A 13,362-nucleotide genomic window follows, 5' to 3' on the forward strand; every position below is an offset into this window, starting at 1 on the left:
TCAGTAAAACATATTTGTAATGACTGTATCAATCTATGTGTTTGATTCAACTTGGCTCTCATTATTTTGCTGTGTCTGTTAACACTTCTCGGTTTTTTTTTATTGTGACATGCTTTGTTTAGAAACAACTGCTATTTGTTGTTATTCAATTTCTTTTTATTTTTTGGTTTACATTTGAAGTTGGCCACACAGCTGACATAGACATAGACAAAATCCCCGATCCTATAACACTTGGAGTGTTCAAGCAAGTTATTTCAACATGTGGCGAACCCTCTTATATCACTGTGGTTCTTGAAACAACAGACATTAGTAAGTACTTGTGTCATTTTTTTATGTGCACATTGCATACCTTTTTTATTACTCCTCTGTATGTTTACAGATGTAAAATGATGATACAATACAACATTTATAAATCAAAAAGTGCTTTATGATGGTATTATAATTATATAGAGGATTTTTGGGGTTTTTAGCATGTAAGATTGAGATATTGTCACTGAGTGAACACCAGATACATTTATTCTATATAAAATAGTATAGCTGGTGTTCACGAGAGTTAAATAAATTTCAATCTTGCGTACAAAACAAAACAAAATCTATGTATTTCATGTTAGTCAATTACTGCTGATTTTGCCGCGTAACGTCACATCATGATGACACAGTATCAATGTTGAAACAGTTCTGTAAAATTTTAAATTATGTATGCAGATATTTACTTGTTTCTAAGAAACGAAATTTACATCGATCGGAATTTATTCCATTTAGATATGAATAGTCTTTGCATCGACATTCGAATATAGTCTGTCTACAGTGAAAAATATATTTTATAATTTCACTGTGAAAATTATCTGATATAATTTCATTTTCAACTGCAAAGCATGTAATAAATCACTATAATAATATTGTTTTGTATAACTTTTATTCCGTTTTTTACTCCAGTACCATTTTTATTTTCCAGTTCGAGAATGATGTTTACCCCAATATTACACAGATAGCAGCCAAACTTGTTGGTACCGAGAAGAGCTTCAACTGCTATGTGCTACCAAAACTACCTATGTGCACATCAGCAGAGCGAGTGACTAAAATTGTTGTAACAAATAGTACAGATATGTTTGTAGATGGTGTTCCTGTGGAAACAAAAACTATACAAACAGCTCTCAGAGATTTTCTCATCTGGCTGAAACAGTTTTGCTATGTTTTATCTAATTGCTCATAATGGGAAACGCTTTGACTTCCCAATCTTTGTAAATGCCTGTCAAGCTAGTGGAATGTTTAATGAGTTTTGTTCATGTGTGTAAGGATTGGCAGACAGTCTTCACGTGTTTAAATCTATCTCTACTAAACATGAGTCTTACAAGCAGGAGGACCTAGCCCGCTCATTGCTCTCCAAGGTGTATAACGCTCATATCGCACTGTGTGATGTTGATTGTTTGTCCGAGCTGGTCATTTATGCTGCGAAACAGGATGATAAGTGTATTACAGTCAAGAGTTTCTCTCCTTATGTTGTGAAATACAATATGGATTCAAACAAAGAGAAACATAACAAACTTGCCATCCTCGTCTATTTTGATTGAAAGTGGCGTCATGAAATCTTCAACTGCAGATAATGTTGCAAGTTCGGGGTTAAACTTTAAACATTTACAAACAATTTTTCAACGTAAGGGAGAGGATTGACTGTATACTGTGTTAACTATGAAAAATAGTGAAGGGTTGCAAAGAGTGACCAATTCTAAGAGAGTTTCGGAATCCGTTATTCCAAAGTTAGTGGCTTACTTCGATGGCAAATAATAAGTCATGTATGATAATTCTGGATAATATTTATCTTAACTCTTCTTATGTAATAAGTGAAAACTAAGTTTTTATTTTCATTTATTTGTAAAATAGTATTCATTTGATTTATTTGTATAGCAAGAATCAAATGCAAATTGTATGTTTAACAGTTGTTCAAGACATTTTAAGCATTTTCATGAAAATATGGCTATAAAAATTCAAGGGGGTCATCTTGTTTGTGTTCTTGTCTGGACGGTAAAAGTTTCTGAATTTTACAAATCTTATTGCTCACACATTCAGAAAAAATGTTGGTGCCAAATTACAATAGATACAAGCACATTCATGCACAAACTTTAAACTTTGAAAAAATAAGAGGAAAATAACAAAATTCTGCAATGCGACTTTTTTATCCAAATCTGTTTCACATTTTTGGTAATATTTTCTTAAGCCTTTTTATTATTCATGAATTGTTGTTTTTGGGTACAGTACATAAACAGATGAATAGAAAACATGCTGAAACATATTGCTTTGTCATTCTTTTAGGAAAAAACCAAACATTTTGAAAAATATGACAGTGACAATTTTGCTGCTAAATTATTGAAATGGGGTATTTACAATAACACTTGTAGCTATAAAACAACATGGTAAATTATTATAATAAGTATTAATATTTTATATTTAGATGTACATAATGATACAAAACAACAATATAATGTACAATGTTAGGTTCATGTTATAGCCCGTTACCCAGGTCTTGAGTTTTCTTCTCAAATATCAAGTCAGGAGCAACACCTACATCACTTATTTCTTTCACATATTTGTATCCTCGCTTTTCCATGAAATGTTTGAGGTTCAATTTACCGCCACGCCATTTATTGTGTTCTATTGAAATGATCTTTATGTTTACTTTCTCCCACGGTATTTTACTAAGTACCCCTTCTTCAGCACCTTCTATATCTAAACTGAAATAATCCACTTCATAGCGGTTAATTGCCTGTAATATTGAAATCAGAGGATAACACTTCACTTTAAAAGTCTGGTTTTGAAAATTTTCTCCTTCGTGATCTAATATACGCCCAAAACATGCACCCTTCCCACTAGAGAATGTCTCCTGAAAACAAGATCGTTAAGTTTATTTCAACATGAACTCAAATGATCAGAATATTACGTACATAGGTGTTTAAACAATTGCTTAAATAACATAGTTCTAATGACCTTTTATCACTAATAACGTGTTTAAACATGATTGATAAATTGCTTGAGTGAAACACAACCGTATTTCAATCCTAATGAGCACAATAGTAGACACAAGTAATATGTGAAATATTAAATTGTTTTGATTTAAGTGGACTTAACATATTTACAATCGTTGTATTGAGTATGCATATTCCGTTTATAGTTGTATATATATTGCAATACTTTAATAAGATTAAATTGCACATTATTTTACCGTCTATTGATAAATATATGATTCAACTTCATTTATTTCCGTACATGAAATAACTTTACGTGAACATTAGTCTGTCTTTACAAATTATCAGTATAATATTTATACTTACAACCGATGGATAGTCTTTTGTTGAAAGGCATGCATTTACTGCGAATGATTTTCTATTTTTTCTCAGCAGTTTCAAAAATAGTGATGGATTTGGTTCAATAAGCAGTCCCGTCCAATTCCGAAAACGTTCAAGAAATAATGTGTTGGACAAGTGTTCTCCATCATAAGCCCCTGATTCAATAAAAAATCCGTTAATCTGAAATAAAATATTTGTTAGTTAGATTTTAACATCCCTTGCTATTTTAATTGTAGTATTTACTACGTGGATATCATATAGTATCACAATTATTTATGATAATTCAAATACTATATTAATCATCTAAAAATTAAAATCATGCAACGCAAAGGGTAAAAAAAAACATTGTTGTACACTTTACACTGAATTTAGTAAAACGTTAATCAGTGAATGAAATAAAAATAAATGTGTTATTCTAGTTTATCATGTAAAAGAATATCTACCATTTTTTTAAACAAATTATCTACGAACTGAGCTTGTCCATGCGATGGATTTTCTAAAAGCGGCTTTGAAAGTTTGTAAGGAAAATTTGAAGGATAATGAATAAGATATAGATACAGATCCTCGATCATGTTGTTGTTGTCATCCATATTCTCATTTCTTTTATATTTTGTTAATATTCCGCTATAATTCCAATTGTCAGATATGTCCTTTACATTATGCATTAGTAAAATTGCAGTAACACAAATTGCGATCAAGTATATTAAACGCGAACACTTTCCCCGTTTTACCAAAATCAACATTTTCATTCGAGAAATGTGTTGATCCGCTTTAGAGTGAGCGGTTAAAAATGATACACGACAAACATGGAAGTAGCGCATCAATGAATATAGGTGTTTAATAACTGTACCTACGAGATTAACGATTTTCTCTGGTTACTCGTTGTCTTGTTTGTTTGATCGTTGTTATCGTATTTGTGACGAAAAGATCATTGTGAAACATAAAATATCTGCGTTTTTTATGTCACCGCAGCATCTGCGATGCGGTGGCATATAGCGATTCACCTGTGTGTGTGTTTGTTTGTTGTGTGTGTGTGTGTGTGCTCTTGTAAGGACCAGCAACTGAGGACATTTGTCAGGAATAACAGCAACGAGTGAGGACATGACCGACAATTGAGCCCATCCTCAATTGACAAAAATATTTTATACTCTAAAAATGCTTATTTTTTGCTAAAACATGTAAAAAAAAAGGTAATCAAGTTGTGTCCTTGGTTGGAGGTCTCATATGATGGGTGTGTCGGGGCTATGTGTCGACCTAAAAAAGTAGCCATTTTTGAACTTCCCACTCGGCGAATTATTGCGTCCTCAATTGCTGGTCAGATTTGACAAAACTGGAATACAGCATTTCTATTGGTTGAAATTAATGTCAAAAAATGGGAAATATTATTTAAGCTGTTAATTAGTAGATGTAGACACTTTAAGAAAGATTTAAAATCCACTATGAATTTATAAACAGGTAAAATTTTTAAGGTTATCTGCTTACTTACCGGAAGTCATTTAAAGGAAATTTGGAATCGGACATTTTTACTGCGTGGTACAGTACAGGAATGCGGAGGCAGAAAAGGGTAAAAGAATCTAAATTTTGATGCTATATTACTTATAATAATTCATTGCAGCTTAATAGGCCTTACAGTTGTACTATTTGTTTTTCTATACTGTTTAGTCCTAAAGTTTAGACAGCCTCAATTGATCATAGTACATGTACAGAAATCAACTCGTACCCAAACCATTTCGTTTTATCATGCCTGTTGAAAGGACTGATTAAAAATTCTTTAAATAAGAAAAAAATATTAAATCTAATAAAATTGAAATAAAAAACAACAAGAATTGTGAATGTTACCTCAGGGAATAGGTAAATTTTTATTTGTCACTTATTTTCGCGATGCCGCTTTTTATTTAATACAAATTGGAAGCTATGTTTTGTTAAAATGTGTGTAAAACACTAAAAATGAGTTGATGAATGAAAACTACTGAAGGTATTGTTTACACAACTTGAACGAAGATATCTGCCAGTATGTGTTAGTTAGTTCTACATAAAATAGATCTAGATAAGCAATATTTTCTATAAGGGGTTTATTTTATTAGTTCTACATAAAAATGATATAAGGAATATTTCTAAGGGTTTTATGTAGAGTGAATAAGGAAGAAAAAACCCAGCTTAATGGTCTGTTGATGTAGGGTTTAAGAAATTATATTTCAAATCTTTCTTGTACAGTACACAGGTTTCCAATTTTGGTACATGAATTACCATTTTCCTTAAGCCTTTTCAATATTCAAACTCTGACACCCCCTCCCCTTTCCCACTCTACTCTGCTTATTCATCATATATAAACTGCATAAATGCAGCAAAGACCGGGAAGGTACGGGAATTAGTCTGTCCGGAAAAGGGGAGGTAAATAAAAAAATGTAAACATAAGTATATTTTTACAGAATCGGTGTGTATAGGTTGTATATGATATATAGCTACTGTGCAGGAGTAACTGTGAATTTAAGTGCAGCTGTACATAGGTTGAGTGATATTCGATGGAGGATTATTGTTACACTCTGTTGACTACACAGAGGTTTGCCTACATATGCGGTGAAGATTAACAACAACAACAACAATGGCGGTCTGAGCACAGAATATTTTTTCTGCCTCTTGAAAGTTGATGAGTTTTCGATTTACAAGTGTTTGGAAGGCCATTAAGTTTGACTAAATCAGATTTAACATTTACTTTCTGGTTACTATGCTGGTTATGTTTGGAAGATAAGAAAGTCACAAATCAACCTCAAGATTACTAGATTGGCCTGCCTGTACGAAATTTTACTCCTGTAATTTTGCCTAAAATACACCTGTTTTTCTGTTAAAAATTACAGCTGTAAATTTCTTCAGTTTTGATAAACACATAGCAAATTACACCTGTTTTTTCAAAGATACACCTGTTTTACACCTGTACTATGAACGAAATATGTAAATTAACTGTTTTTTTCTACGGGTCGAAAATACAGTTGTACTGTTTTACAGCTGTTTAAAATACAGGTGTATAATTTTACAGGTCTAAAAATACAGGTGTATAATTTTTTCAGCTCAAAAATACAGGTGTAAAATTTTACAGGTCAAAAATAAAATACAGGTGCCCTTATTGTTTAAGGGATGAAAACCACACATAAATGCAGACAATCATATTTAGCATGTTTGGTGCAAATATCTTTTTCATTGGGATCAAAAATTTTGTGCATTTTTAAAAATAAGAAATAAGAAATGCTTGGGGAGAAAATATCTTTTTACAAATAGCAGACAATAGTTCACAATGGCACTCTGTGTTAAGGTGAGCAGAAATATCACTGAACTAGAATCACTATCACTAAAGATGGGGATAAATATAACAAATTTTCACTTTGTCTTAAATGGATTACTATATTTTATTACATTCTGTTCAGTCTTACACTACTGATACTGCATCAATAAAATCCAAGTCATGAATAACACTGCAGGCATCCTTTCATTTGAAGAAAAATTCACAAATGCATTACCTCCCTTGAACTTAGAATTTATATGAAAAAAATGTTGTCTTTTTTAAATAACTTCTTTATTTCCTAATGTATCTACTTCAAACTTCAAACTTCATATATATGTTTCTTATTATCACTCAACATTTTTGAGAAGGTTAAATACTCTAGCAAGACTATTTCCAGAATTATGTCCCCCTTGAACTTAGATTTTTTTCGAGAAATTGGTATTTTTCACTCCAACTTCTTCATTCATTATAGGATTTACTTTAAAATCCCACATCGTAATAATATGACAAGGTTGTATAAACATAATTTACTTACTTTTAAGGCAGGGAAACTTAACATATTACTGTGATATAGACAAACTTAGAACTCAAAAGATTTAAGTTTATTCATGTCATTCATTCACTGGTAAAATTGACTGGCCAATAGCCCATCAGAAAGTTGCTGGGGTTCTAACCGGTAGGGGACTTATGGATTGCTTGCAATACTATGATAATTGCTTGTTTTTTTGGCTACATCATACTGTGGTCTGACATTGCACAAGATTTGTGAAAATTGTTCTTACACAAAAAATAATTATTCTAATATATTTAAAGAGTTCTCACTTGCTTGTGATTTATTACACACTGCTCTCAGTTGCAGGTGATTTAGTATGTACTGTCCTCAATTGGTTTTCAAGTGGAACATTTTTTTTTAATAGCAAAAATATTTTTAACACCTGCATCATACATGTATTAGCATACTGTTAATTCACAGCGATTAGGCAGAGAATACTGTTTTCTTTATAGACTTTGTGTTTTGTTCATCATTTGGAAACTGGTTTGCTATTATTGATAACTGGTCATTTTTTGAGCGAGCTATTGATACATTTTGAAATGAGATAGGATATATGACATTATAGCCTAATAATTATAGTAATTGTTGCCTGAATATTTCTTATAGCATGTTTTTGTTTGCTTATATTGTAGATATTGGAGAATATGATGATATAAATGATGACATAAATAGTAGCAACATAGCTGATACCAATGAAGTGTCTACCAACAAACTTGATGAGGTTTAAACCCATGAAGCTATCAATGAATATGATGGTATTTGTCTTATTAGCATATATTCTGTTTTCTTACAGGGCCCAATATTTAAACTAGTCGAAAACTACTAGACTTTTAGTTTCACAATTAATATAAATGCAAGTGTTTATTTAACAGCTGAATATTTATAATAGTAGTTATTGTATTATGTATTATGATCGTACTTTCAGTACTTAAGCCATAGAAAAAAAAATTCGAATTCTCATCCCCGTCCGCCCTACTGTTAGATTCCTCTCTGATAGATACATTTTCCCTTCAGCGAACATGATGCATAAACAAAACCAATCATTTTTTTTTATTTTCAATGTATTTAAAGTCCTTATATCAATAATAAAAGATAAAAAAGTGCCCACATGCTAGGTTCTTATCCAAAATTCCATTGAGAATCTAAATGTTTATTTTTTTGGCCTTACTTAGTTTTGCATCATATTGTTTGGTTTTATTAACCTGTCAATTACATACTGATTGCACGGTTGATGCACACAGTATATTAATCTTCGGTAGATGTTCGGTAAGTTCCGTGAGATGTAGGCTAGTGTACGATAGAATTTAATTTAATTTGTATCTCTAAACTAAGTATACTCTGCTTTATAGTACAATAGGGTAAATCACAAGTTTATTATCTAAGTGCCACACGTGTTTCAAGTTTGAGGCCGCGTTGGTCCGTGTTTTTTTATTATTAATACTTTCAACATTATTTAATCTATATATGATTATTTTATGTTGTTCGTTTTTTTAGTATTATGTTTTACTTAATTTTGTTATGTATATACTCTTTTTAAATAACATGTTTTTTTAAGAATTCATGTTTTAAATTAAAACGGATTAAACTCAATAAATGTCTTTTCAATGCCGTAAAACACACATACTACAAATCTGTTCCATTAAAATATACTGCAAAAATAAAGAAAGAGTACTAAAGTTTGTTGGTTCTAGATAATTTTAGAAATATCTGACTTAGTTTGAAAATAAATACTTGTAATGATAAAACAGGGAAAATTCTCTCTTACACCTAAAAGGATGTGTTATGTTACACCATCCGATACCCAACTGTCTGTCTGACTATATTTTTACAAACAATATTTACACTTCACGTTATTAAAATTTAAAAAAGGAGACCCCTTAAGATAGATGACATCAAACATAAATTATAAAAATTGCAAATTCGGTTTTATTGTGTTTGTTTATAAGAGGTACTGAAATAGGCAACATCTTTCATGTGCAAAGCATATCCCGTGATCCTCCCATCCCATTGTTTTCTCGTTTAAGGCAAACGCATTGTTTTACATGGTCCAATACGCCGTCATGAATTGTTTGAAAGTATCACATTTAAGTTTCCATGATCATCCCCTTATGAACTCACGGGGTTTTACGTGTCTCACTGGGACTTCAGTGGGGTTTAAACCCCCTTTTTTCCTAAAGTGGAGGAATAAAACCGTGAGAGTAAAAATATTTTGTTTTCTCAATATTTTTAGATGTGTTGAATATATAATACTTATAATAAACTTATAAGTGTTCGCGGAATATATTTAAAGAATTTGCAATTCTCCCATTGGCTGAACTAACCCATTTAGTACATATGAGAAATCTCCCAAAATTAAAATGGTGCGGAAATCTCCCAAACTTAAAATGGGAGAAATATCCCATTAGAGCGTAATTGGAGAAATACCCCATTAGAGCGTAATGGGAGAATAACATAATGGGAGAATTCATCCATATTTTTGTTTGTTTTACATATCGGTTCGGAAGTTTAACAGTAAAAGTTTTTCTACATATGATATGATAAACAAGATCAACAAGATGATATGTACCGTGTAAAACATTGCAATACATTGTTACACCGTTATTTGTTTAAAAGGGAACAGGCCGGGATGGGACGGAATGGGCATCTACAACACGGAGCGAAATGTTGTGACAGCTAAATAACCAACGGTCTACAACATATTCACACTAGTATAAGAATACGTTAATTACACTCCACTCTATCAAAGAACATACCATGAGTATCTTGTTTACAGAAAATCAAGACATTAATTGTACTAATTGCCATACTAAGAATGTGACTGGGTCATCAATTATTAAAATGTTGTAATTGGATGCATACAAACAATGAAAATATAACTTCATACATTTACAGAATAATTGTGTAGAAGTCAAACGAATATTAAATTTACATACTCCGCCTTTGTAGCACGTTGTTCGATCCCTTTATCAATATAATAATTGGTATTATTTAATTTTACCCATGCAATATGGTGCTATATCAGTCAAATATAATTCATATTTTTAAAAGATAATATGAAATATAAATATGAAACTGGACGGAGTCAAAACTCATATTTATTTTAATGGTCTAACTAAGAAAATAAATCCGAACACCAATATCTTTAATTCTGTACAGACTTTTACAGTTTACGGGACGTAACAATGTAGCGCTAAATATCGCATGCAAAACAAGATTACTGCGCGCTGTACAATTGCAGTTGCGTAGCAAGCAAGGGGGTTCGTAACCATTTTTCTTTGATAATGAAATTAAATAATAAAAAAAATGTCATTTTTTCGTTTTTCGTGAAATATGGAATATATTTTCTCAAAACATGATAAAATGCCACATATATTTTCACTCGCCGTCCCGGCTCGTGAAAATATGTGGCATTTTATCATGTTTCGTGACAATATATTCCATATTTCACTCAAACAAAAAAATATCCTCTTAATATTTGCAACATATTATTGTTTGAAACTTTGGGTTTTGAAAAACAACAAGCTGATGTGAAACACTTAATTTATTCAAGCTTTATAAATATACAATTCTTATTTGCGTTTTTATTTCTTTTTAATAGGTGTCTTGATGCACTAAGTGGACTGTTTATTCTACTTTTCACTAATATGTGTTATAATGAAAACAAATAACTATATTTTCCTTCGTACATGATATCTTTTAAACACAACCGCTCTCCATTATATCATTTTGTTTGAGTATAGACTATTGCCATAATTATTTTAAATACACACACCGGAATAAACACAGACAGAATCGCAAATATGAGTATTTGATATTCTGCCACGACAAGTACAAAGTAACAGGAAATGTAAATTTCAGTTCTCAACTCATATAATTTTATTGCGTTAAACATACAATTTATGTTTATAGCACATACAACATATCTATAGGCAGAAGACATGGATTTTTCAAGGAGCACAAAAAATACAATGTAAAACATATGAATTCATAATTATGACGTGTTTGAGGTTCTGTAAAACAGGACATGTAAATAACATATATGTCTAATAAATATCATTTCAGGATTTGGCAATCAGTTACATTTGTAATAAAAATATAATTACATTGACATTTGAATTGGACCGAAACATTGAGAGTGTGGTCAGTTTGAGGTGACAGGAAATAACAGTCACAATACTCTAAGATAACTAGCATACCTCTTGACTATGTGTCTGAAATAAAACGTTTTCACACATCATCCAGTTTTAGTTGATTTCATCTAAAATAAAACCATTATACATATACTGTATATATAAAGACTTTAGTGTTCTTTTTGGGGGGATACCATTATCAACCGTTTATGAGCCTCTTCCAATTATTGACGGTTATAAGCTACAGTTATAAATTTGAAGCTGAAACATTAATTCAGCGTGTGCCTAATATATTTTCAAGTTTCTTCTACGATTGAACCACAAAAGATATATATCATATCATATGAATTTAAATATTGTGTCACGTTATTACACGCTGCAGTTTACAAGTTTCACACATTGAAATGTATATGTTTTATATGCTTTCACGCGTATGTTTTAAAATCATACTTATCGTCCGGTCAGATTTATGTTCAACTTGCTTTCAAGATGATCTGTAAGTTGTGAATACTTGCGGACAAAGCAACATAAGCAACACAATTATACACCGTTGAAAGAACATAGCATGCACACAAAAGAGCTTTGATGATAGTTTTTATTACTGGTATCATTGTATTTACAAAAAGGCTTTATGCACCGTATCAACCATATATTGCATGTTATACACCAAACAATATAACAAAACAACGATCCTACGCGAGTAGTTGTCTAAAAGTTAAAATATCCTACACTCGCGGTTGGTACTCTTAAAAACGATAAGATCCATTAAATGTGAAGAAAGAAACATATTTTATCTTTTGTGAACCTTGATTTGAACATTCCTCAAGCTTTAAGATTGATGACTGATTTATTGTATGTGTATATAGCTATATTTTATAAAACATCTTTTATAATATGTATTAAACAATTAATAGGAACAATATATATATATATATATATATATATATATATATATATATATATATATATATATATATATATATATATATATATATATATATATATATATATATATAAATATAAATTTGGAGAAAATAAACGTTCATACAGTGCTAAAGTATAAATACCCAAGTAATTTCGGCGTATTATGCCTTCATCAGGGGTGTATTACATGTATAACATGCACACAATCGAGCACAAAATCTCAATACGTGTGTACTGTATAGTATCAAAAATTGAACTGAAACACAGTCGCTAGAAAGGTGATAAAATTACATCGATTCACCACTGAGGTATCAAACGAACAACATGTTTTTCTCGACACAGTATCTCATATTAAAGATAATCATATAATTACTGATTTGTATTCAAAACCCACCGATAAACATCAATACCTTCTTCCAAGCAGCTGCCACCCGCGACACTGTTGTAAGAACATACCATACAGTTTGGCTTTGAGAATCAAACGAATCTGTTCAAATCCCAGCACGTTCTATATCAGAGCAAAAGAACTATCTGAACATCTTAGGAAGCGAGGATACAAGGAAGAAGACATTGCAAACGCGATCTTAAATGCAGGCAGCAAGCACAGGAAGGACTTACTAGAGTACAAACATCAATCAAGTGGTTCTACACAAAATAAAATTCCATTTGTGCTCACATATCACCCAGACTTACCTAACACTAGAGCCATCATTGACAAACATTGGCCAATTATTGAGTCTTCACAGAAACTTAACAAGATGTTCCCAACTAAACCAACCATTGCATATAGGAGACCTAAAAGCCTCAGGGACATACTTGTTCGAGCCCAACTGAGACCAATAATGTCAGATAAAGAAGGTCAGTCCGGACCATGTGGCACACCAAGATGCCAAACCTGTGCTGTCATGCTCCTTACAAAAACATTCTCTTCAAAAATAGGGGCCAAAACATCTCTCAAAGACATAATGAATTGTAAAACGGCTAACGTTATTTATCTTATTTCTTGCAAAGTATGTAACAAACAATATGTCGGTGAAACCAAACTTCCATTAAATAAACGAATGAACTTACACCGCTCTGACTGGAAAACGCGAAAATTTAACAGATCCCCAGTTGCTGAACATTTTCACCTTGAGG

General features: G+C 31.5%; 1 protein-coding gene across 1 annotated transcript; it reads right to left on the reverse strand.

Moving 5' to 3' along the window:
- Positions 1–2,500: 2,500 nt before the first annotated feature.
- On the reverse strand, positions 2,501–12,934 carry LOC132726834 (protein Star-like). Its single transcript, XM_060712213.1, has 4 exons — positions 12,919–12,934; positions 12,636–12,664; positions 3,327–3,521; positions 2,501–2,878 (listed from the first exon to the last, which is right to left on the reverse strand). The coding sequence occupies exons 1-4, from the start codon at positions 12,932–12,934 to the stop codon at positions 2,501–2,503; spliced, it is 618 nt and encodes a 205-aa protein (XP_060568196.1).
- Between the last annotated feature and the right edge of the window lie 428 nt (positions 12,935–13,362).

This window comes from Ruditapes philippinarum, unplaced genomic scaffold, assembly GCF_026571515.1.
Source record: "Ruditapes philippinarum isolate M1 unplaced genomic scaffold, ASM2657151v2 ctg2913_1_1_1_1, whole genome shotgun sequence".
Classification (NCBI taxonomy): Eukaryota; Metazoa; Mollusca; class Bivalvia; order Venerida; family Veneridae; genus Ruditapes; species Ruditapes philippinarum.